Source organism: Eutrigla gurnardus, assembly GCF_963514095.1.
Source record: "Eutrigla gurnardus genome assembly, chromosome: 17".
In the NCBI taxonomy this organism is placed as follows: domain Eukaryota; kingdom Metazoa; phylum Chordata; class Actinopteri; order Perciformes; family Triglidae; genus Eutrigla; species Eutrigla gurnardus.
In genome coordinates, this window is record NC_139928.1 from 5,146,699 (window position 1) to 5,171,769 (window position 25,071).

General features: G+C 44.7%; 1 protein-coding gene across 1 annotated transcript in view; it reads right to left on the reverse strand.

Annotated features, from left to right (window-relative positions):
- Nucleotides 1–870, reverse strand: part of grin2da (glutamate receptor, ionotropic, N-methyl D-aspartate 2D, a) — a gene marked incomplete at both ends in the record, with an annotated part of 166,154 nt that extends 165,284 nt beyond the window's left edge. Inside the window, one exon of the mRNA XM_084031483.1 lies at nt 391–870. Coding sequence (XP_083887609.1) covers nt 391–870 — 480 coding nt within the window. The remainder of the gene's footprint in view (nt 1–390) is intronic.
- Between the last annotated feature and the right edge of the window lie 24,201 nt (nt 871–25,071).

The following is a 25,071-nucleotide window of genomic DNA, read 5'->3' on the forward strand; positions in this document are numbered from 1 at the left end:
ACCACCAACTAATCGCTACAGTGCTGTGTGTGGCATTCTCAAACCCCTTTTACACAGCCTTTTTGTTGCGGGAGTATCACTCCTTTCTTCCGCACTTTTTTCCATTTATTATTTAATACGTTACACTACCGTTGTACTGTTAACGGAGACACCATTGCAGTTTGGATTAAGCCGCAATCTCTATGTTAAAAAGCCTTTAAATAGATTAACTCAATTTCAAAATTAGCATATTCAAGCATATTTTTAAATGATTCCTCATTTGCATATTCAAACATATGTTTTTTTAATGGCACATTCTCTTGGAGTATCTTAGTTTTTCATCATTCTTAGATTGCTGATATTCAAACTTCACAGACATGTACAGTTATGGGAGAGTTCTATTCCATCTACCTGCAGTGGTGTGGTGGCCAGCAGCTCACACAGCTGCAGCAGCAGGGTGCCCGGGCTGCTCTCATTCACAGCCAGGTAGATGACGTTGGCCTGACCCGACGGCGTCATCACCGTCTCCCCCACCAGCGCCGCCAGCGACAGGGATGATGAGAAGGAGGAGGAAAACGAAGCCATGGCAGCTGCTCCTTCCAACGAAGCTGTTTCTGTTACTCCCCTCCCTCCTCCTGCTCCTCCTCCCGGACCGTTTCCCAGACCGGGCCCCTGCCCCGGCCCCGTCCCCGGCTCGCCGACCCCCGCGCCTCCTACCACCGCCGTCTCCGGGAGCAGGGAGGAGCCCGAGTGGACCACAGCGATGTTGACCCCACCCGAGTCCCTCTCTCTCTCCCGGGGCCGCAATAGTAGGGGGGGCGAGGGGCGCACGGGCCCCGTGCAGGCCAGGACAGCCAACAGCAGTGAGAGGGCGGGCCTTGGGGCCACCATGGGGTAAGGGGAGGGCCAGTGGCAGCTGTCGGATGGGGTTTGGCAGGTGAGGCCAGGTGTGAATTAGGGATTTAGGGGTAGTGGGGGGCGTCTTTGGGACAGGAGGGAGGGAGGAGAGGAAGGGAGGTGGGGGAGGGTCGGGGGCTTACAGTGCTTCACCTGATGAGGAGAGGAGACCCTGGAGAGGAGAGAGAGGTGATGATTAAAAACATTATTCTGCTGTCACAACATTTTCTCAGTTATCAAGTGATATCTCGAGTTACAAAGTGCTTTTTCTCCAGTAAACAATGGGGATCAACTCAAACACTGCACCGACTAATCCTTCTATGTATTGCTCCTGACTCACACTTGTTAGTCTTTAAACTTAACACTGTTTACAACCCTAATCACAAAATTCTGCTGACATTTAGGATGTAAAAGGACAACATCAAAAGTTAACATAAGGATTTGTCAGATTGCAGTGCAAAAACTCCAGAGAGCGTAAATCAAAATGAGGATCTTGCAGAACAATGCTTTATATACATGGATGTTATTGGAAATTCAAGATGGGTTTGGATTCTGAAGAGAGGCAGAGCAGCTTTAATTCCTGCAGTCTTACCTGGGTAACACAATTAGACTTCGGGAAAATCGATTAAATCTTTAATATTGTTAGTCTTTGGGCCAATGGGAAGAGGCTGGAAGTGAAGGTAATCGTGTTAATGGCCATTTTTTCCTCCTAAGAACTCTTGAAAATATTTGATTTCCAACATTTTTGCTCTCATGATATTTTTTTCACATTCATAGTGTCTCATTGTGTCAAATTATGATAATCCACTACTGTCACATTAGACATGTTAGCACTAAATCAGCATTATTATGTAAAAAACATCATGTTTTGGGCTTAAATTGCTTCATTTCTAAAGTCAACAGGAAACTAAAAACATGTACAGGACACATGACAAACTAAAGTGAAAGTGAAAACTAGGGATGCTCCGATCGATCGGCCGCCGATCGTTATCGGCCGATATGGACCCTAAACAGGTTGATCGGCTATCGGTCAAAGTGCCGATCAGAAAAGCCGATCGCATATTTATATATTTTTATTACCCGAGACTGTTTTTCTGCGCCTGACGCAGGGTGGGCTTTTATCAGCCACCCTCGTGCGCACAGTCGGCTCGTCCCGTGTCTGTTGATCAGACCGCTGTTCGCTGGGATTGTTCCAAAATACAACGTGCGCAACTTCGCGAGCCGCGCAGGTGAAGCATCAACATCACATGCAAGAACGTCAGCCGTTCGTCAGCTTAATTACAGCCACCCGAGTGGAGCTGAGCGAGCGGGCAGTGGAAGCACAGCGGCATTTTTATCATTAAAGTACGCTCCGGTTCCCGTCCCGTTCCGCTCCGGTGTGCGCACATGTTTGTAGTCAAAACGAGCGTAGCTGAACGAGCAAGTGGCCACGAGCGGGCAGCGGATTTTGCAGAGAGCGGAGCGAAGTACCGGTCCGGTTCCGCTCCGGTCCGCTCACTCCGCGAGTCTGAAGCCCAAGCCCGACCCAGAATCCTGCTGTGTCCTACACAGTCATCGACAGTATGTTCAGTCATAAAACGGCTCTATTATTATTATTATTCTCCCATCCATTCTGTGATTGGTGATCGGTATCGGCCCCCAAAAATGCTGATCGGAGCATCCCTAGTTTTATTCTTTTTTTTTTCTTAATGCATTGCCAAAATGTATATGATCGGGAAAAATTATCGGGAATGATCGGAATTGTATCGGGAGAAAAAAAAAGTGATCGGATCGGGAAATATCGGGATCGGCAGATACTCAAACTCAAACGATCGGGATCGGATCGGGAGCAAAAAAACGTGATCGGGACAACCCTAGTGAAAACTAATGTTGTGAGCACAACCGTGAGCATGGGCGTCGCCACCATATATTGGTGGTCGGGAGTTGTTTGGAACCTCCCCCCCCCCACCCACCCACCCACATTTGCATTTAAAATGCACGACAGGTCTAATTTGTCCAGCGCTCTTTTCATTGCTTCACAATCAAATCCGTTCCACTTCATACCCACATCAATAGTAATCCAGTCCGTGTTTTCCTGCTTTCCCACACACATACATCGGCGGTCACTCGAAACGACTATGACTGTCTTCTGCATGGGGTCGTCTTCTTGTTGGTCTTCAGGTGGGCATAGACGCCAATCCGTGACTCACATATTTTGGTGCAGTGTTGACATCGGTAGTGGGTTGTGGTCGTGCAGGAGCCTTTTCCTGTCTTTCCTTGCGGAGCTGTCGTTTTGTTTCTGCGACACGATGGAGTTCCCCCTCATAGTGCGCAGCACCTTCTTGCACCGCTTCCTTCCTTCGGTGCCTGTTCAGAGCCATGTGCTACCAGTCAGGAGATGAAATCCAGAATTTTTTAAGGTTTGTCTTGATGTTGTCCTTGAACATTTCTTTTGCCCGCCTGGAGCTCGCGGACCTCTCTCCTGTTCGGAATAAAGAATTTGTTTTGGGAGACGGGTGTCGGCCATGCGGATGAGATGGTCGGTCCGTCCGAGTTGGTGTTTCATTATTGTGGTGGTGATGCTGGACATTTTGGCCTCTTTTGCCAGAACGCTGATGTTTGTGCGTCTGTCCTCCCATTTGATCCTCAGTATTTTCCTCAAGGTTCTCTGGTGGTGCTGTTCCAGAGCTCTCAGGTGCCTGCTGTAGGTGGTCCATGATTCTACCCCATACAGCAAGGTGGGGAGAACCACGGTCTTGTAGCTCAGGCGGTGGTTGATCTCAGCGTCAATGTCCGCTTTGGAGAAGAGAACACTGCTGAGGTAAGGGAAGTGGTCAACATTCTCGAGAGGGGTGTTGTCCACTTTTATGATGGGTGGAATAAACGGCTGATTGGGTGGAGGTCTGGGTCTTCTTGATGTTTAAAGCTAGAACCAGGGTTCTGTATGTCTTAGCAAAGGCATTCAGTCTCCACAGTGAAAGGCTCAGACATGGAGCACTTGTTGTTGAACACCGTGGCTGTCATTCCATCATGGAGTCGCCTCAGGATTCTGATGTATTTGTCCGGGCAGCAATACCTCGACAGTATGTTCCATAGAGCCTGGCGATCTACTGTATCAAAGGCCTTTGTCAGGTCTATGAAGGCCATGTACAAAGGCAGCTTGTGCTCATGGCATTTCTCCTGGAGTTGGGGGGCTGTGAAGATCATATCTGCTGTGCCTCTAGATGGACGAAAGCCGCACTGTGATTCTGGGAGTATTTCCTCGGAAAGTGGCAGTAGACGATTAGCGAGAACACAAGCAAGTACTTTGCCAGTTGTTGACAGGAGTGAGATGCCTCTGTTGTTTCCACAATCAGCTTTGTCACCCTTCTTAAATATGGTCACGATCAGAGCATCCCTGAGCTCTGAGGGGAGTTCTTCCTTCTTCCTCCACCTTCAGAAGGAGAGCATGGAGGCAGCACAGGAGTTCTGCTCCACCTTCTATTAGGACCTCAGCTGGGATCCAATCTGGACCGGTGGCATCTTGGACCTCGGATAAGGTGAGAGGTTCCCCCATGTCTTCCCTGATGGGACTCTGAGGGATGTGACAGATTTGATTTGATTGAGTTGCAGTGTTACGGTTGAGGAGTTCCTGGAAGTGCTCTCTCCATTGCTTGTTAATGGACTCATTGTCCTTCTGCAGCTCCTGTCCGTCCTTTGAACATATTGGGTTCAAGCCGCGATGGCTTGGGCCGTAGACTGCCTTAGTGGCACTGAAAAAGCCTCTGGTGCCTCCAGAGTCTGCCAGATGCTGGATTTCCAGTGCCTTTTCTGTCCACCAGGAGTTCTTAATCTGCCTGACCCGGTTCTGGATATCAGCCTTGGCTCTGCAGTGAGCCAGTCTCTTATCCTTGCGGATAATGTTGCTTTGCCAAGCATGAAAGGTTTCCCTTTTTTTGGAGATCAGAAGTTCTATCTCTGCGTCATTTTCATCAAACTAGTCCAGATGTTTTCTGGACTTGTACCCAAGGGTGGTTTGGCAGGTGTCGAGGATAATGGACTTAAGCAGGTTCCAGTGCTCTTTGATGTTTTCCGGGTATTCCTGTTTGAGACTTTCTCCAAGAGAAGCCTGAAGCTGCTGCTGGGCGGCAGTTTCATTCAGGCTTTCAAGGTTTAGTCTCAGCCCGCTCTGCTTCTCCTGCAATATCTTCTTCCTCTTGAGTTTCATGGACATCGTGGATCAGTCCGTGTTTTCCTGCTTTCCCACACACACACACACACGCAACCCACAAGATCACCATAGGAAGTTTGCTTCTTGCAGCTACTTGGTCAACTAGTTAACGCCAGCAACACCCACGGACTGGACATTTCCCAATGGCCGGTCATATTTCAATTTCAGATGTCAGTTACAATCATGGACGTATTAAAACCACTGCAATCAAATAGTCCATAAAAAAGGTCCAAGCTCCTATTCCTAACGCCTTTTCCTTAACCTCTGGGGAAAAGGTCATGGGGTTAAGGAAGGGCGATAGGAGAACTCAAAAGGATTTAGGAAAAGTCGACCACGGTGCTCAGAGATTCCGACCGGACTTTCACTAAGCTACGTTATTATAATGCTGCTGATGATTGACAGCTGATGATCGGCACCGGTGATTGTTGTGCGTCTGCGCTGGAGAATCTACAATAATGGACTACAAAAAGCGCGTCGTCCACTTCTCCCCATGTTGTTGGTTTTATAATCAGCTGGTTCACTGACCGGCTTCAGGTCCAGCAGCTCCTCCTTCCTGTTTGACCGTTTGCTGTATTTACATTTCATTTGTGATTTTAGTTTCATTTTTGTCAAATTTGAAACATGATGACAAATAAATAAAAATATCATTAAATTATTATCACTGTCCACACACATTTAGCAACACTTCATATTACCATATGTCTGCATGAAAGTAATTGTTAAATATGCAAATACACATATCGTTTGTTTTCATGAACGGCCGAGGTGTGCGGCACTTTAAATGTTGCTCTCGCAAAGAATTGTTTGTCGCCGTGATCTCCTTTCCTTTCGTATAGCAAGGTAAAATGGTAAATGGTCCTCATTTATATAGCGTTTTTATCCAAAGAGCTTTACAGGAATGACTGACATTCACCCATTCATGCACACATTCACACACTGACGGCGGAGTCGACCACGCAGGGTGACAGCCAGCTCGTCAGGAGCAATTGCCAGCCAACCCGCTCTACCTCCTGAGCTAAACCCACCACTAAGGTAAGGTCTGTTGCATCCTATGCTAAAGGAGATCTGAAAGGAAGCATTGGAGCTCCTTTCCTTTGCATTTAGAGAATTTGAACGGCTCTTATCATGACGGCCACTTGTATACTTCCGGGTCACTTCTTCAGTTAGGAACCTTTCTAAGCAAAATAGACTATTTGACCGCAGCCAGAGAAAATAAAAAATGTTGAAACGAAAAAAAAGATGCTGGAGATGAGAAATAAATGGGTGGTGCGGATAAAAAAAACCTTGTGCAACTCACCAATGAACTCTCAGGGCCCTAGTTTCGTAGACCAGGCGCAGTCAGCTCTCAGCGCACCTGCGCCATGCCGACGGGGTGTGTCCGCCTGGACTTTGCAAGTTTCGTGCACTGCGCAGGCTCGCGCAGCAGGCTCGCAGGCACACCTCCCGTCACTCCCACCCGCGCAAGTGGGAAAGAGGGAGGAGAAGAAGGCGTGAGTGGGAGACGAGGAGGAGACGAGGCGTGGACTGGGATTAATACAGCCGATTCAGATCTTCACCAATCAAATGAGCTCCTCTCCTCTCCTTTAATGCGTTAGGGGAGGTTCAGTGCAAGTTCCGTCACTTGACAACCTGATGACAGAAGCAGCGCTGCCGCTCCCACCACGCGCATCACGCGCTGTGCGTGCGTATCATAATAATAACAATGCCGATATTATAAAAAGCAGGAGAGAGAGAGGGAGATGTTTTGGTCCGAGAGGCTGAGTTTCCGTTACGCGTGCCATCCGCCTTTGATCTGACGTCAGATGTGACGGGACAATCTATATAGATATAAATTCACGTGTTGATTCAATTAGTTGCATTAAATAGTGTTTGTTGTGATTATTTATTGCATTTAAATGTGCCTGGAACTGTGGAAACCTGCCTGTGAGATCTCGGTGACGTGTGCGCACTGCGCGCGTCAGCCAAACTTCCACTCCGCCAGCTGTGATTCGCATTGAATGAATGGACATTATTTACGCCTTGCGCCGAGAGTAGACCAGGTTGGAGCTGGCGAGCTTTCAGCGCAGTCTCGGCGAGGCTTTTTGCCACGAAACTTCCGCTACGCCAAGCTGAATCTGTGACGCCTCCCCCTGCTGCGCCGCCACACCCATCTTGGCGCAGGCGATCCACCAAACTGCCAAACTGACCATGCGCAAGGCTGCGCAGGTCGAAACTTGCATTGCACCGGCTCCGCCACCCTGCGCCGCCCTGTGCTGCTCCACGAAACTAGGACCCTCAGATCAATATTTAGGCTATAGTGTATCATGATGCCACTATGCCATATACACTGTGCAAAAGCTTGTTTTGATTCTTTAGTCACTTGTATAACTACTATTGCAAAGGCATTATAACTGTCTTAATATAACAATGATAGGCCTATTTAATTCTCATTTTCATTTCTAGGAACAAGAGACATTAGATACGGAAGAGACATCTTCTAAAAACATGTTAGAATGCACCAGAATGTGAGAAATTGCATCTACTTAATTCAAAATTTAGTTGTTGTGTTGTTTCAATTGAATAGTCATTTTACCTTAACTTTAGCAAGTAATTTTGTTTTGTTCATTAACCAGATGTTTCAAACTGTTTGCAACTGTGGCTATTTTTTTTTTTTTTTTTTTTTAGGAAAAAGATTATCTGCAGTATGGAATTCAGACACAGTGCGAAAACATTAGCAGAAAGGGAAAAAGCACTTTGTGCAGGTCAGATCAATTCCTCTGAGACAGGACGTCCAGAAGAATAAATTTAGCTTTTTATCCCACATCCAGCTCAGACTGAGTTCTAAGTCACATCATGCTAGAGCAGGTACTCAGAGGAATACATGGTGAGTATAGAACAAAGAAGCAGAGAAAGACCTGCAGGTGACAAAAGGGATGGATTGGGGTCGAGGGAGGGGTAGATGATTAGATGGAGGAGAGTAGATCCAGCTGCAGTGGGAGGACAGACGCTGTGTGTGTTGGTAGGGGAGTGCAACAGGGCACAAAATGAGAGCTGCATATGTATGAGAAGGAAAGGAGAGCTTGTGTTTGTGTGCAACCAAGACAAAAAAGGACAAGCGATGCCTGAACAATGAGACTCTGCATATACGCTATATAATGGTTCCTGGCAATGGAAAGCAATATGTGCATAATTTGATGCAATGGCCAAGTCCAAATGTTCTGATTGAGTTTCAGATGCACAGAAAATAAAATTACAATAAAAGGTTTTGACAACACAGCAGCTGTCCTTCAGCTCTCTATTTCCACAGGAGTCTGGTTGGGAAATTACAACTCTAATATTATAGTTCTCACTACTGGTTGCTTATAATGATGATGTAACTGCACACACTTTTAAGCTATTATACTTTATAGCCTCAGCGAAATGTGTGAAGAATGCCAGTGGAGTCAGTGAACATTTCTTTGCTCATGGCTAGATTGTACAGCCACTGCTTCCTGTCAACTAGCAATACACATGTTTTTGATGATTGAAAGTATGAACATTCTTGCGATATTTAAGTGCAATCTTAAGTCTTAGGGCCCTAGTTTCGTGGCGCAGCGCAGGGTGGCGGAGCCGGCGCAATGCAAGTTTCGACCCGCGCAGCCTTGCGCACGGTCAGTTTGGCAGTTTGGTGGATCGCCTGCGCCAAGATGGGTGTGGCGGCGCAGCAGGGGGAGGCGTCACAGATTCAGCTTGGCGTAGCGGAAGTTCGTGGCAAAAAGCCTCGCTGAGACTGCGCTGAAAGCTCGCCAGCTCCAACCTGGTCTACTTTCAGCGCAAGGCGTAAATAAACTCCATTCATTCAAGGCGAATCACAGCTGGCGGAGTGGAAGTTTGGCTGACGGCGCGCAGTGCGCACACGTCACCGAGACCTCACAGGCAGGTTTCCACAGTTCCAGGCACATTTAAATGCAATAAACAATCACAACAAACACTATTTAATGCAACTAATTGAATCAACACGTGAATTTATATCCATATAGATTGTCCCGTCACATCTGACGTCAGATCAAAGGCGGATGGCACGCGTAACGGAAACTCAGCCTCTCGGACCAAAACATCTCCCTCTCTCTCTCCTGTTTTTTATAATATCGGCATTGTTATTATTATGATACACACGCTCAGCGCGTGATGCGCGTGGTGGGAGCGGCGGCGCTGCTTCTGTCATCGGGTTGTCAAGTGACGGAACTTGCACTGAACCTCCCCTAACGCATCAAAGGAGAGGAGAGGAGCTCATTTGATTGGTGAAGATCTGAATCGGCTGTATTAATCCCAGTCCATGCCTCGTCTCCTCCTCGTCTCCCACTCACGCCTTCTTCTCCTCCCTCTTTCCCACTTGCGCGGGTGGGCGAGACGGGAGGTGTGCCTGCGCGGTGCACGAAACTTGCAAAGTCCAGGCGGACACACCCCGTCAGCGTGGCGCAGGTGCGCTGAGAGCTGACTGCGCCTGGTCTACGAAACTAGGGCCCTTAGTCTTTTCTTTAGTCTTTTTTCTAATATAGGTCAATCTGCTATGTGTCGGAGTGGAGATGAAGAGCAGTACTCCAAACCTGTCCCCTGCAAGTCATATATAGACTACTGAAATACAGGTATTTTATTTAAATCGGTTACTTTATTTTTAATGGTGTATTTATTGAAAACAGTGACTTTATGTTTGAAACGTACATATTTCAAGTATGTACATTTACTTTTGAAATAGTTTAACTCCCTTTAATCTATACCTATCGTCAAGGCTAAGAAGCACTTTTGCATTTGAAAGTGTTACATTTTGTTTAACATTTATTTATTTTATTATACAATACACTTGAATGCGTCTGAATCATTTAAATTTTATATAAATTTCATTTTTTTTTTCTCATGCGCACAAAATGAGTACCCAAACAGAACCGAAACTGTAACCCGGGAAACAAGGTACATATTGAACCATGGGCTTGTTGCATCCCTATTAGATACCGTCCTGCAGCAGGTCTTCTAACATTGACTTCTTAAAGTGTCTCTGAGCTCTGGGGTCACGTAGAGGACTAACTGGCCAATTTACACTCAAAAATGTGTTCATTCTAATGAGCAAAGGCAAAATACAGACTTGAGGTTTAATTAGGACTGACACAGCTAACCTAATCTTTAGCTATTTAACCTGACGCAACGATATCAAATATGGATTGCTGGACATTGCCGGAGCAGAGTGTATCCAACATTATATACAGTAATTGCAGGCGATTGATGGAGCTGCTGCAGCAAGAGGTGTTAACAGGAGTATATCAACATGTGTTAGGCTGTAACGGCCACACTTTACACCTGTATGTACAGTACAGTGATTGGCTGTGCTCATCAGCTGATCGCCACACAGCTGATTGACTGTGGTTGCAACACATCAATGAAAACAGCTGATACAAGCACAACTTCACTGTCCCATCAGCACTATGCTCCATTTGGGATTTAGTGGCATCAGGTTCTGTAATGCAGCTCATGAACACGACGTGGAAACTTACTTCCCCCCTAAAGACAACATGGAAGCATAAGGCCTATATAAAAAACAAATGATATGTCACATTTTGCATCAGAAACGATGCAGTGGCTGGAAGAGCACATGACATAATCCAAACACAACATTTGCACACACCCGTGGCGGAGCTGTCAAATGTATTGCAAGATATCATTTCTGAACAGCTTTTCTATTAGCAGCCGCAAAGAAGCACTTCTTCTCTGAATCTCTTATCTTCTTTTACTTTTGCACAGTTGAAAGAAATCACTCTTCTTTGACAGAAATTGCTCAAAGAAGAGTGATACCAAGAACAGAAAAGTTAATGATAGAACAAGGACATAGACAAGAGTTTTAACTAAATATTAATGCATATGTAATGGAAGGTGACACGGAAGATGATTAGGGCCATGAGGGGGGAACTATAATTGTGTTTCATTTCATGAAAAAATAACTTTAATCTCAGATTAAGTCAGTCATTCCGACTTTAACTAAATTAAATAAAGTATGTAATGCATTGTAAGAAGAGCAATCTACAGTTAAAACTTGTTAACTTCTGTTTGAAATTGGCCAGAGAGATGAGGGAGTCTCGACTGAGTCTCGTCTGCAGGTCGTATAGCTCAAATACTTTCTCTCATGTGACCCATATCCAATCACGTTATACGTCTTCTGTTTAAACCGCAGGATTTGGTTTGGTTAAACCTCTTGTTGAGTTTCTTGTTCTGGCACTAACTAGCCTATTCTGTTCTGGGTACACTGAGTAGAGTGATTTCTTTCAACCGTGCAAAAGTTGTATGCACCTTCGCGCAGCGGAAGAAAACAAGAAGATAAGAGAATCAGAGACGAAGAGATGCTAATGGACAAGCTGTTCAGATGAAATATCGTGCAATAAACTTGACAGCTCTGTCACGAGTGCTTGCAAATATTGTATTTGGATGATGATGGTTGTTAAGCGTCGTCTTCTACTCACTGCATCTTTCCTGACACATAATGTGACTATTCATTCTGTCAGTTTTTTTACACTCAAAAAATGTTTTTCTCATACGGCTCCAATTCTCTTCCATAACACAGTATTCTAATGAGGTAACAAAAAAAATACTTATTTGAGTCTTATAACCACATCTTGTTGTACATGTTGAACTATTTTTTTTCAACTGTAGCCTCCAAAAGTGCATTCTTGGATTGAAATGAGAGTAGTCACAGTAGCATCTTTAACAGCATAAACAATCATCTAACATGTCCAAATGCCATCAGTTATATGTTCAATGTTTTCAAGATGCTCAGTGTCGTCGCCTAAACTCCTGTCTATTTACTTTCCCCTCAAATAAACTCTTCTCAGTTAGTGATTTCATCAGTTTTTCAGCATTTATCTGTTATGTCTCTTGTAGACGGCCAATATATAGATATGATAACACAGTAACAGCCAGAGAGCATTCTGCTCTATTAAAGCTACACTTGATAGGGGATCTTTGCCACAAAAGTAAAACCCTGACACAACCATAGATGAAACCACAGAAGCTCGTATAGCTCATTGCTCATATACAGTATGTGGAGGATGAAAATGTAAGATGTTCAACTGCAGCTGATGGGAGGGAATTTACTCTATACCTGAGTCCCCCAGTGTAATACATGTCATTTTATGAGTAGGTTCACATTTAATCTGAGTTAAGTATCTGCGTATAGGCGAGGCAAGGCCACAAACAAGACACTAGCGTGTCTCTCAGGACCGAACACAAAGTTCTTACCTTTAACCTCGACATCATACAGATGCCATGGCAGCTTCCTCAAGGTAACTCAGGCTTTTATGCTTTCTCAGGAGGGACAGGTGACAGACTTGGGGTTGGCACACTGTTCATTTCATAACTGTTGAAATGAATGATGATGATCATCGGGCACCAATAAATATTTCTGCAAAAGACATCGACCATCTCCAGAGGTCCTCTTGGTTCGACTCAAACACATTTCCATCACAGCTGACTTTAGCATGTTCGGTGTTCATGGTGGAAACTCAATGTTCCCTGTGAAGATTTCATAGTATTCAGTGATGAGCAGCACCAAAAACAAGCATTCAGTTAAAGGTGTTTATCAATATATTTTTAGACACTGTGGTGGCCACACACTGCTGATTGGACTGAACGTTCCTCCTGCGTCATGGTGATTTCTAGTAGGATTTAGTTTTTAAAATTAAAAAAAATGAAAACAGGTATCAATTCATTAATGCCAATATTCATTACAAATATTTTTGGTAGATTTAATGGCAAATTAAATTAATGAGTCATTTATTTAATTATTAGGTTTTGTCTGACTTGCCTTGCCTATCATCCTGTGTATCTGAATGGCCTGATGAGCAACTGCATGTTTCCCTCATGTCTAAGTTTTGCTGCTCAGTTCTCTTCATTTCATTCTTCCATTAAGTATTTATATTTTTTGCTTTGCTTGAATACAAATAAGAGCATTTTTTCAAAGAAAACCACTTGTGTGTTTCTGGTCCAGTAGCTGGGTTGCAGACACATCCGTTTATTCTACCTTTCCACTGCCAGTCATCTGCCTGCAAAAATAGATTTTCTCCAGACAGCTGCGACACACTGGAATCAGCAGCCAAAGTTGTACAATTCTGTAAAGGTCACTTCACCTTTTCAAAGAAAAATGTGAGGAGGAAATATATAAAACATTTCCACTTCGCTGGAAATGCTGCAAACCAAGCAGCGACCAACGACGCCTCCATTTCCTTTGAAAACAACTGACCTATCTAAAGGATGCCAAAGCTCTTCTGAAGCAGAGAATGTGATCAATAAAAGAGTGTACAGTACAAAAGACCCGTTCACCATCCTTTCTATGTGGACGACCAAAGACCCTTTTGAAACTCATTTGTGATGGGTCAGGAGCAAACGTAAACCCACCAAATAGATGTTTGCCTTGAGACGTAATTCACAATGAAGTTTCACTGTGTGTGAAGGAGGCCGGACTGAACTTTATATCTAGAATGATTGTTAATAATAATACAATTGTTGTAAAGAACAGTTTGGAGTGCCATTTTCACGTGGCTGTGGATAAACATGTAACGAAGGCTGAAGGACGCACAGAACGGCTGCCTGTGGATCATATATGCCTTAATAACAGCCATTAGTCATGTTGTTGGCCATGGGTTGACTGTCGGTGAAGGCTCAAGCTGTTGACACTCATCAATGTGAGCAGTGTGAGGGCTTCCGGCTGCCAAACAGCAGAGCGAGACAGCTGGTAAGATACTGGCACAGCCTTCACTGGTTAGATGTCCATTTAGAGGAAACAGTAACCAAGTCTGTCCAGATATGATTATTTCAACTGGGTTACAGTTACAATTTCACACAGCAAACCCACATGCTCAGTTTATTTGGAATGTTTTCTATGTCAAAATGTCCTCGACATGAAAGAAAGTTGGTCTGTCCATAAATGCAAGGTCTTCTCCTGAAAGGATTGTTTCTTTGTTGCGAATAAAAAAACATTTTTCGCAGATTGTCTCTTGATTAACTACGATAAATATCGTTATCTTTTTCTCCAATCTTCATTAACGTTCCAAGTCATATTTTCTTCAGAATCGTGCTGCTGCAGTGACCCACTTTCCCATCAGCATCATTAAAACCGTGTCTTGTTTTATGTCGTCTTATCTTTTCAGAGGACAAGATTATTTTCTCTGTATCGATTTAAGTTGAGATGTGAGCCGTGGAGCATTTGTGTCTGTCTGTCTGGTGATGAGAGCATAACTATTGAAAAGAGATTACAATATATATATATATATAAAATAATACAAGCATATATATATATATATATAATAATACAAGCATTTCTAAAAATTCAGTGAAACTTTTTCATACTCTCGCGTGAAACTTGCGTGACAGAAACAGCTGGGTAAACACGGAAGTGGTGTCGACGCAGCGCTGGCGTTAGCAGCAGAGGATAGAAGCTATCAGGCAAGTGTTCTTTTCAATAAACTCCTGGTGTGCTTACAAACTTTCAAATGCCTCGTTTTGTGAGTACAGACCCTATGTGTACTACTGCAGAAGTTTGGTAACATTCCATGCATTATTAGTGGGGTAATTTACGAGATATACAAGATGTACCATCGTACCAGTACTAAGCCATGCGGCTGATAGCCACATCTTGACCAATGCTGATGATCGCAAAAAATGCTTCTGAGGGGGTGTTTGGCTGGATGTCATGGTGGAAATGACCTAGGGTGCATTTTACTCCGATCCACCACTTTAACAGCAGTCACTTTGAAGGTGTGGTCAGATTGTCGTGGATTTGAAAATGGCTTTTCAACTTTTTGGGCTGTTGGACTGGATGCGTAACAGGCCTGAATCAAACCGGCATGTTAAATGGGAGCTGAACAGCTGTGGTGGTGGTGAATGTGTAGAAATCTGAATGCGAACGAAGCTGATGTTGGAAAAAAAAAATGCAAACTCCCTCCGGACGGATGTGAACACATGAAACCCTGTGAAGCGGCTGCTTGCGGCGTAGACGCCGGAGCATATTGTGACTTCAGCACGTTGCGGTTGCTGGTTAATAGAATTTTTTTCCTCTCCTTCTGTGCTTGTGTGAAGGCTGCTAATGCATGATTTATCATCAATCAGTATTCTGCTGTCTGAGACATGGGGGGGGGGGGGGGGGGGGTACCAGACCTGAGAGAGTAAATACCGAACCCACTTTAGTGAAGACTGTCAAAGAACATACGCTTAATTGCTTTCAATCTACTCAAACAGCGTAACAGCTGTGTCCAGTGTGTGTGTGTGTGTGTGTGTGTGTGGGGGGGGGGGGGGGGGGGTACTGTGATTAGTGAGTGTAAAAATGAAATAGAAGCCACGGTGAGTATTCCCTCAGCAACAAAGGTTTACAGATGCAGAAGTAGAGGAGAAGGAAGACGGATAGAAAGCAGAGAGAACAAGCAGGATGAAGACATGTAGAAACGGCAGGGATATTTTTGTAAATGGGGGGGAAGTGAGGTAGGAGCGGGAGGCGGGAGCAGTCGGGAGTCAACACTACGATCAATCAACATCAATTTAGGTCAGCTTCCCCACAAAGGCGAGTACAGGCGTCCTCATGGGTTTGAGCCTCCTGCTCCGAGGGGCAGAGCGGTGCGGCTCCCCCGTGTATTAATTACATCTACTTATGGCGCCCAGGAGTTTCGTATTACTGTAGATTTTCTTTGTTAATGTGTTTTTTTTTTTTTTAATGGGTTGCTTGCTGCTCTCCCGCTGGCACTACGGCATAGTCACCCTCCCCCCACCGAGTGCTGCAATGTTATGAACCACGCTCTACAGTGTTCTGCCCACTGTAGTCACGACAGCTTTTAAAAGTTCACGCATATAAAGAAGTCGAGGCTCTCTTATTTACTGTGCAATTACAGCGTTTTTCTAAAAAAAATGGTGTTTACATTTCTTGGCCGGTCTCCGGAGGCCGGTAGCTGTGTGGGATTTCACAGATGGTCCATCATGGTGATGTTTTCCCCGTCTCATGCAGAAATGAGAACAATTTTCCCCCATAACTTAACCAGGTACAGGCTTGTGTCTCAGATGCATTTAACTGCTACCTGACACGTTTTATTTGACAATATGTGTGTCACCATGAGGTTGATGCCAATGAATACGCACTGATTTTATGAATCTACATTTTGCAACCTACGTTCCAGACTGTCCCCAGCAGCTGGCAGCAAGACGCTGGAACTGTGTTGGCATGGAGGAGCTGCAGTGTGTATTCATTGGCAAACCGGACCCTGCACTCTACATTTACTGCCAGGAGACAACTTTATTGCCATCCGTTCCACGCTAACTGCCTCGTTGAGTCGTGATCGTATGCATCAGCATGTAGGGGGAAATAGTTCAGGAGTGCTAGGTGGATCTCAGCGTGCAAACCTGAATTCCTAATTCGTAGCGAAAACAAGAATTCCAAACTCATGCAGTTGTTGATCACCAGCGGAGGGTTCAACAGTAAATGACGACGTAAAACAGCCAATAAAGTATAGCTTTGAGTGTGAATCACCGCAAACCCCAAGAGTTTCCTACCCAGCCGTAAATGAGCAAGGAATTAGGCCTTTGGTTCCAGCAGTGAGTGCGATTAGCTGTGGACGGACAGACGCAGTCACACACACGTCGGAACACAATCTCCTCCGAGGCTTACGACTGAGATAACAATGTTTGTTCATTACGTTGATGGAAAATGTAACTGGGACGGCTTTTTCATGGTGTTGCAAATCAATTCTGTGTTCCATAAAGTACATTTCTAAGAGAAAAGCAAAGCACGGCGTGACTTGTTACGGCATTGCTCTGAATCAGAGGCTTTGCTCCGGAGATAGAAGCGTTGCGTCTCCAGGTAAATGGATTTGGATATCACCACCCGTCAGTGTGAGAAGACGTGTGCTGCAGCCTTCGCTGTCTTCTGCAGCGTTATTAAAGGTTTGAACCCCCGCGTGCTTCATCCAAATGATGAATGAGAGTGGGAGCCAATAGGGCAGGTTAACAGAGCAGTTGTGTTAGGAATGAGTGTGAGACATAACTCACAAGGAAGCCTATTCGTTTCAAATAATCATGCAGACTTTAGTGTAAGACAGACTCTATGATCAATGTGATGGTTCACTCAGCTAGGCAGTTAGTACAGTATAGTAATGAAATGGAAACTAATGGGGAAGGTTGCAAAAAAACATGAAGCTCCACCAAAACAACTCATAATCATTATTCTTTGACCCACTTTTTCAATGAAGGCTTTCCAAAATAAGCTCACTCATTCAGATCTGTGTAGAGATGTAACTCCACTCCTCGCTCACGTTTTTTAAATGCCGGCTTAAATATGGAGATGCTGTCACTCTATTGAAAATAATCCGTCTGATATTTAATCCTAAGGTTTCGTTTAAAGCAACAAGAAATGCCCCCCGCACAGGACGCCATTACGCTAACACAACGGAAGTCCATCCATCGTCTACCGCTTACCCAGGGCTGGAGCTGATCCCAACTGACATTGGGTGAAAGCAGGATACACCTGGACAGGACACCACCAGTCTATCACAGGGCTGACATGTAGAGACAGACAGGTCCATCCTGCATGTCTTTGGACTGGGGAGCCAGAGAACCCATGCGCTTACACGGGGAGAACATGCAAACTCCACACAGAAGGATCCCAAACCTGAACCGGGAATTGAACCCTGGACCCTCTTGCTGTGAGGCGACCACTACACCACCGTGCAGCCTCACAATGGAAGTCACGTTTAGGAAAACCATCCCAATCGCATCACTTCACAACAACGTTTTGGGAAACGTGGGGCCGAACACCGCTCTTGTGGTTGAAAGTCCCACGCCGTCTTCCTCAAATATGCCCGCCTGCAACAAACCGATAGATTGCATTTTCGCCTGGGATGGAATGCTACACTTACCTTGGCATCCCTTGTGTTCAGATGAGGGGAAGTAAGTCACATGACGGCGGCAACGGTGCTGTTTTCTAGCTGTGCTATTTTCCTTTAAGGAGTCGCGAGGGTGATGACTGAATTGTGTTTTTTTTTTTCGGATAAATCAATGAATGTGCTTCCTTCCCCTCCTCATCTCTCCCCGCCCCTATTCTTCCCCTTCCCGTCTTTTCCTTTTCCTTTCTAACCACCTCCCCTCTCCACTCTCCAACTTCCTTTTCGTCCCCTTTGCCATACCTCCTCCCCGTCTTCCTCCCCCCTCTTCCTCCCTCTCCTCCTCTACCTCTCCTGTGGGCCATCAGAATTCATTACAGGCTGAGCTGATTCATGGCTCAGTCCCACATCATTGGAGAGCATGGAGGCATGCCATAAATCTGTGGCTACACGCTACCACACACACACACACTCACACAGACACACATACATTCACGCAGACACACACACATTCACACACACGCACACAAACACACCCCTGCCACGTCAAATACGCCTTGCATACATATCAGCATATCAAAGGCATGGCTAACTGGACATAGGGCATGAAGTCAAGCGTGACTGTGGACTCACACACACACACGCACACACACACGCACACACACACACACAACATGCAATTAAACCCACACAATGTCACAGCCACATGTAGAAGGCCATTGCGCAGTATGCCCTGCAAACCGTCATTACAGCAGCAACCTGCTGTGTGTCACGCTGCAAGTTATTATTTTTTCTCTCTCTCTTGTGTGTGTGTGTGTGTGTGTGTGTGTGTGTGTGTGTGTGTGTGTGTGTGTGAACGTCTGTGTGTAGGGGAGAGACGGCTCAAGGGTATCTTGTAAGAACTCAGCTGCTTCATTCCATCATCGGCAGCTCGGCCACCTGACTCATATCTTTGCAATAATAATAATAATAATAATAATAATATGTTAAAAGTATGCACCTGTTGCCGTTTTTTGTGCCGGGACTTCCAGACGAGTCAGCGAGCTTCAAACATTCGATTAAAACGGCTGTGTTGGTGCGTGTACAGTTGTCAGAATGGACATTCCAACAGCAGGTGTTTCGGTTTAACGAGTGGCCGTGTTAATTGATGACTTCCAGCCGAACGCGTCAGCGGTTGCTCATAGTTATCTCATAGGTGTGAGATATTAAACACAGATGTATTTAAATAATTGACTGACTAGCGTTTACGAGGACACCTGCATGTTCTGTTGGTGCTTTGAACAGCTGCCGTCGCTACGAGCACCCGCGGACGCATTCCGACTGACAGTCACCAGCTAACACGGGGGGCCAATAATGACGCAGATGGGTTTTACATTGTAGTCCCTTGAAAGCCTTGCACGTCTCATACAGATGTGTTGCTATGACAAAGTGCCTTCTTGGCTTCCATGGTAACCCACACAGGAACCTTTCAACCTTCCCCCAGTAGATGCTCTCTGCCACGGTGAACACACCTGTTGGCATTCTCACAAACAGACGCTATATTGTTTCAATTAAATATAGAGATTTTCTCACAGCTCTGGTGTATAAAGATTTTTTTTCGTTCTGTGGCAACACAATGACGGACTACGATATAGTGTATGTGAGGCTTGTGATCATATATTTAATCATGAGGCTGGTGGGGGAGGGAGAAACTGACATGGAAGATGTATTAGAAGTCATGAGTCATGCAAGCAAGTCATGAAGTCACAAGGAAACAACACAGAATTTCAATAAAATCATGAGTATTTGTTCCGATCAAAATGCTTTTCTCACTCTAATGAGTTGGCCAGTGTGGCCTACACTTTGAAAACAACATACGGTGATGATATATTATTACAGATTAATAATCAGCTATAATGCAGCGGCCATTTTGGAGTGGGGATACTAAATTAATCAGTTTACTCTGTAACACACATTGAATCATTGTGTCACAACGCTTCACACACCAAATGTGCTTTGATGCACCATTTGAATTACTCTTTTGAAGCAGCAACAACACACTAATGTTTTTTTTTTTATTATTATTATTATATATAGTCTGCTACATTTTTAATGTCCTTATACAGGCTTCTGTGAAAGATTGTTCCAGGACAGTAAATCTCCTCACATTACAGGAGAATGAGCAGAAAAATAGAAAGGCTTCAGAAAAAGAAGGAAAAAATAAATTATATATATTGTCATTGTTTTTATAACAACAACAGAAAGAACAGGAAGTAATCAATTCAATATGTTATTATAAACTCACAGAAGCAAAAATAAATAGGTCCTTCTCCTCTCTCTTCCTCATTTCCAGGTGTGGACATTTTGAATTTAAATAAATGTGTTTTCCCAATAATTGAAAGAGAGTTCATTCTTGAGCGTGAGAAACAGTAACATGTTTGTATTTTTAGTGCCTTCTGTTTAAAGTGTGGTTAGAAAATTACGCTTTTGAAGTTTTTTGTAAGCGTTCAATTTGAGTGTTTAACCTTCCGGAATACAAATCAAGGCTCGTCTACGGTCACTTCACCAATACACTGTGGAAGCTAATAACCTTCTCACCATGGATACCATCTAAGAGGCACGAGTCGACATTTAAACATGTTATACAAGCACTTGTGTAAATAATGTCATTAATCGAGGTTGCGTTACATTATAAACAGTTCACCATCACAACTAAGTGGAACATTTAAACAGACCTGATCCATCGCTAATTTGATCAGCTCCATGTGTGCCTTTTTGCTGCGAGTAATGCCTGCCAGAGGAAAAGACTGTTGACATGCCATTTTTTTTTTTTTCCATTTTCAAACCTATATGACCAGCGGCCACGTTTCCCTTAAAGGTCGGACATCAATCACCCCATAATGGAAGTGACAGTGTAACTCAAAACCGTGTGCTGAACGTTGGATCAGAATCATCCACCTTGTACGTTTCTCGTTACTTAACAGGTCAGGTACATGGATGTCAATGTGTGTGATGTCAATGTGTGTGTGTGTGTGTGTGTGTGTGTGTGTGTGTGGCTCCGTGTGTCGATTTAATTCTGTGTGAATGAAATAATGGGCCAAGAAGTGAGCCAGCAGAGGCCTTGACTGGGCGCCCATGAGTGTAAGGAGATGTAAACAGCGTCAGTCAATGTATCATCCTCAAATCACTGAGCTCGCCAAATGATGCACATACACACAAACACACTCACACACACACACTTCCTAAACACTACTTACACACACTCCATCTTTGCTTCCTCTCGCCTTCACTACCCTCCGTTACACACTCTCATTCCATTCACTTACTTTAATTATCCACACACACACACATTTCCCCCCTAAGGCTTGCACAAATGCACGCCAAGGCAATGAAACACACATTTTCTTCACTAAATACACACACACATTGCGTTGCAAAGTACACAAAGCATCAAGCCGGCAAAGAAGGGCAATTCCAAGAAAATGGCTTATTTTAGGATGATTCATGTCTTATTTTTTTCTAATCCAAGAAAACAATCACGTCAAGCACTTCTCACATTGCCTCATGAAGCTCGTGTCAGGTTAAGTGCTCCTGCTGCGTCTTGGTTCCGCTTGTCTTTTCAATAAGATGTGTTTAAAAAAATTAATTAGAGCTTCAAAATTTACTAGAGGTGTATTTTGCGACATGTTTTATACCATAGAACAAAACGTTAACATTCACTTTTTGGCTTTTGTTAACAGCAGACCTTATTTCAGTCATCTAACAAACCATTAAAAAAATAACATTTACGAGGGACCCAGAAAAAAGTGCAAAAATGCTGACTCATTTCTGGGTTTTAAGACTCATTCCTGCAGCACTCTATCAGTAGACCTGTTGTTATTGACGAATACAACATCCTCCCTCAAATCCTTCACTATAAAAGCCCCCCGTTGTGTTCGGTGGTGAGTCTTCCTCTCTATAGTATTAGAACACTTGTTTTTTTGAAGGATGAATCCTGTCCAACTCCCACCGGGATCCAAACCCAATGCAGGCCGGACCACTGGATAACGATGCGAGCCAGATCCGATGTCGGAGCGTACAGACTTGGCAGTTGACGTCATGATCCAATGACAAAAGTCCTATTCAAAAGTGTGTCAGAGACGATAACTGAAGACCGTCTTGCAATGGGATCACACCAGCTGCAACACCAAATCAGGTCTGGGTCTTCAAGCAAGGCTGCCAATAGCTCCTTCCAATGCCATTTGCTTGGCTTCCATTTTACATTTTTTCTGCTTATCGATCCAATTCTTCAACATCTCTTTTTTGGAACCACCTTATCTGCCCTTTTATATAGCTTCGTACTACAGATAGGCCAGATGAAGTTCCAGTCTTATCTCCAGGATACACAACTATTTGTCTGGGAGGTTTTGCAAATTCCTAAAAAACTGTAATAGTTTCAAGTCTTCTTTAATCCAGCATGATGTTCATTTAATAAACAAATATGGTCCATTTAGAGTCAAATAGACCAGAAAGCAGGGGATGCTTTAGGGCGGGGCTACCTTGTGATTGACAGGTCGCTACCACAGGGTTTCAACCACTGGTTGGTTAAGCAATCAAGTTGGAGCTGGAAAAAACAGCCATATGTTATTAATAATAAATTAACATGTTGGAAATTATTTCTGCGTGACTTTTAGGAGGTGGGCATTTCTCTTGAAGGATGAGTACAGTCCATCATGTACAGTAAATCCACCAGTTAGAAACATAAAAGTATGGAGGGTGTGTACACTCAATACACACACATTTGCAGAATCACACAAACCCAAAAACACACATGTATACACACACTATCCATAACTGTCACCCTCTTCCCAGATTGGCTGCTTTTCCCCCCAAACATCACTTACTAATGCCATTGCTTGGAACCAGAAGGCTTTCTGACGTAATGCTGGCTCTGCCTCTCTCCTTGTTTTCTCTCTCTAATTTCATTTTCAAATCCCTTGTTTGTTTGTTTTTGTACACTTAATTCACCGAGACCTCACAGGCAGGTTTCCACAGTTCCAGGCACATTTAAATGCAATAAATAATCACAGCAAACACTATTTAATGCAACTGATTGAATCAACACGTGGATTTATATCTATATAGATTGTCCCGTCACATCTGACGTCAGATCAAAGGCGGATGGCACGCGTAACGGAAACTCAGCCTCTCGGACCAAAACATCTCCCTCTCTCTCTCCTGTTTTTTATAATATCGGCATTGTTATTATTATGATACGCGCGCACAGCGCGTGATAAGCGTGGTGGGAGCGGCGGCGCTGCTTCTGTCATCGGGTTGTCAAGTGACGGAACTTGCACTGAACCTCCCCTAACGCATTAAAGGTGAGGAGAGGAGCTCATTTGATTGGTGAAGATCTGAATCGGCTGTATTAATCCCAGTCCACGCCTCGTCTCCTCCTCGTCTCCCACTCACGCCTTCTTCTCCTCCCTCTTTCCCACTTGCGGCGATGGGCGAGACGGGAGGAGTAGGCTTGTTTCGAATCAAGCATGCGCATGCATTTGCCTCGCAAAACAAGGCATTCTGGGAAAAAAACGTCACAAATGCTGGTGATAACTTCCCTTTGCGACATGTCACATGACTTTAAAAACTTGCGGTATCTCCAGGGTACCTCCCTTCTCATGCTTTTCTCTGCAGATGGTCTGAAATAAGTGCGGACATAAGACACTCCCCTCAACGTTGCCCTAGTTGGTTAGAATTATCACGTGGTATTTCCCACGTGAGAAAATTCCTCAGCCTCCGTCAACAACGGGACTTCAAATGCCTCGGCTCGAGTTCGTCAGCGACGAAGAAAGCCAGCGCCACTGGGCAGGCCATATTCTTTGTGCAAAGTCCGTGAAGTTTCCCCTGGCGCGATAGTTTTTGTTATGTATGCAATTATTAATAAAGTTTAAATGAAAAAAAAAAAAAAAGGTCCATGAAGTGCACCTGTGTCCGACTTGACGTGGTGAGAACTTGGCGTGTTTATGACGAGTTCCGGCGGATCCTCTCAAGTCTCGTGCATGCATCGGCGCAAATGCATGCGATCCGAAACGCGCCCAGTGTCTGCGCAAGCCTGCGCAAGCCTGCGCGGTGCACGAAACTTGCAAAGTCCGGGGGGACACACCCCGTCGGCGCGGCGCAGGTGCGCTGAAAGCTGACTGCGCCTGGTCTACGAAACTAGGGCCCAAAGAGTGAGGAAACTGATGGGGATTAAGATAATGAAAACTGCTCATTTCTGGGAATGAAGACAGATGAAACATGTACTGTAAATTTGGTTGAAATATAACACCAAAAAGGAGAATAATATCCTGAGCCTGTAAGAGAGAGAGAGAGAGAGAGAGAGAGAGAGAGAGAGAGAGACAGAGAGAGGCTTTTTTGTAGAGGGGAATGACTTTGGAGTAATAAACTACCAGAAAATGTAGAATATAATGAGCATAGCAGCGGGGGGGGGGGGCAGGAAATTGAGAGCAGAGATCGGGGGGGGGGGGATAAAAGAGAGCGATATTAAGGCGAAGGGGGGGGGGGGGGGCTCCTGATATCTCTCACTCAGGCTGTGAGGCGTGGAAGGCGGCGTGGAAGGTGGCGGGCCTGGATGAGCTGTGGAACGACTCCTAGGTTTGTGAAACGCCGCTGCATTATTTAGGCAGATATTAAAGGGCTTGCGCAGCCGTCGGCCATGATGGGAGATGGCGAGAGAGAATATATAGAGAGAGCGTGCGCCGTTCCCTGCCTGGCAAAAACATTGAACATTTTTTTGTCATTTTAGCTACTTGCCTCATGACGGAGGGGGCTGTCTTATTGTGAGACTATCGCCTGGTGATTATAACGCAGAATCGGCTTTTCTCATTGGACGTCAGGCAGCAAACAAATGGAGAAACATCAGCTAGAAGAAAGCTAACGCTGCATTATTTTATTTTCCATTACACACTGTTTAGCTTTCTAATGTTTACTGTACAGCGAGCTACACAGTGGATGATTCCATTGTACCTACTGGAATGGAAAACGCTTATCCAACCAACTGCCACAATGAGATAGCCATCAGCGTTGCCAGCGGTGCGCGGCCATTACAAATGCAGGTTAATTAGGCACAACTGCAACGATTAATGGAATGCCGATGCAGGCTTCTACCTCTGCTGAACCGTACCTATGCTT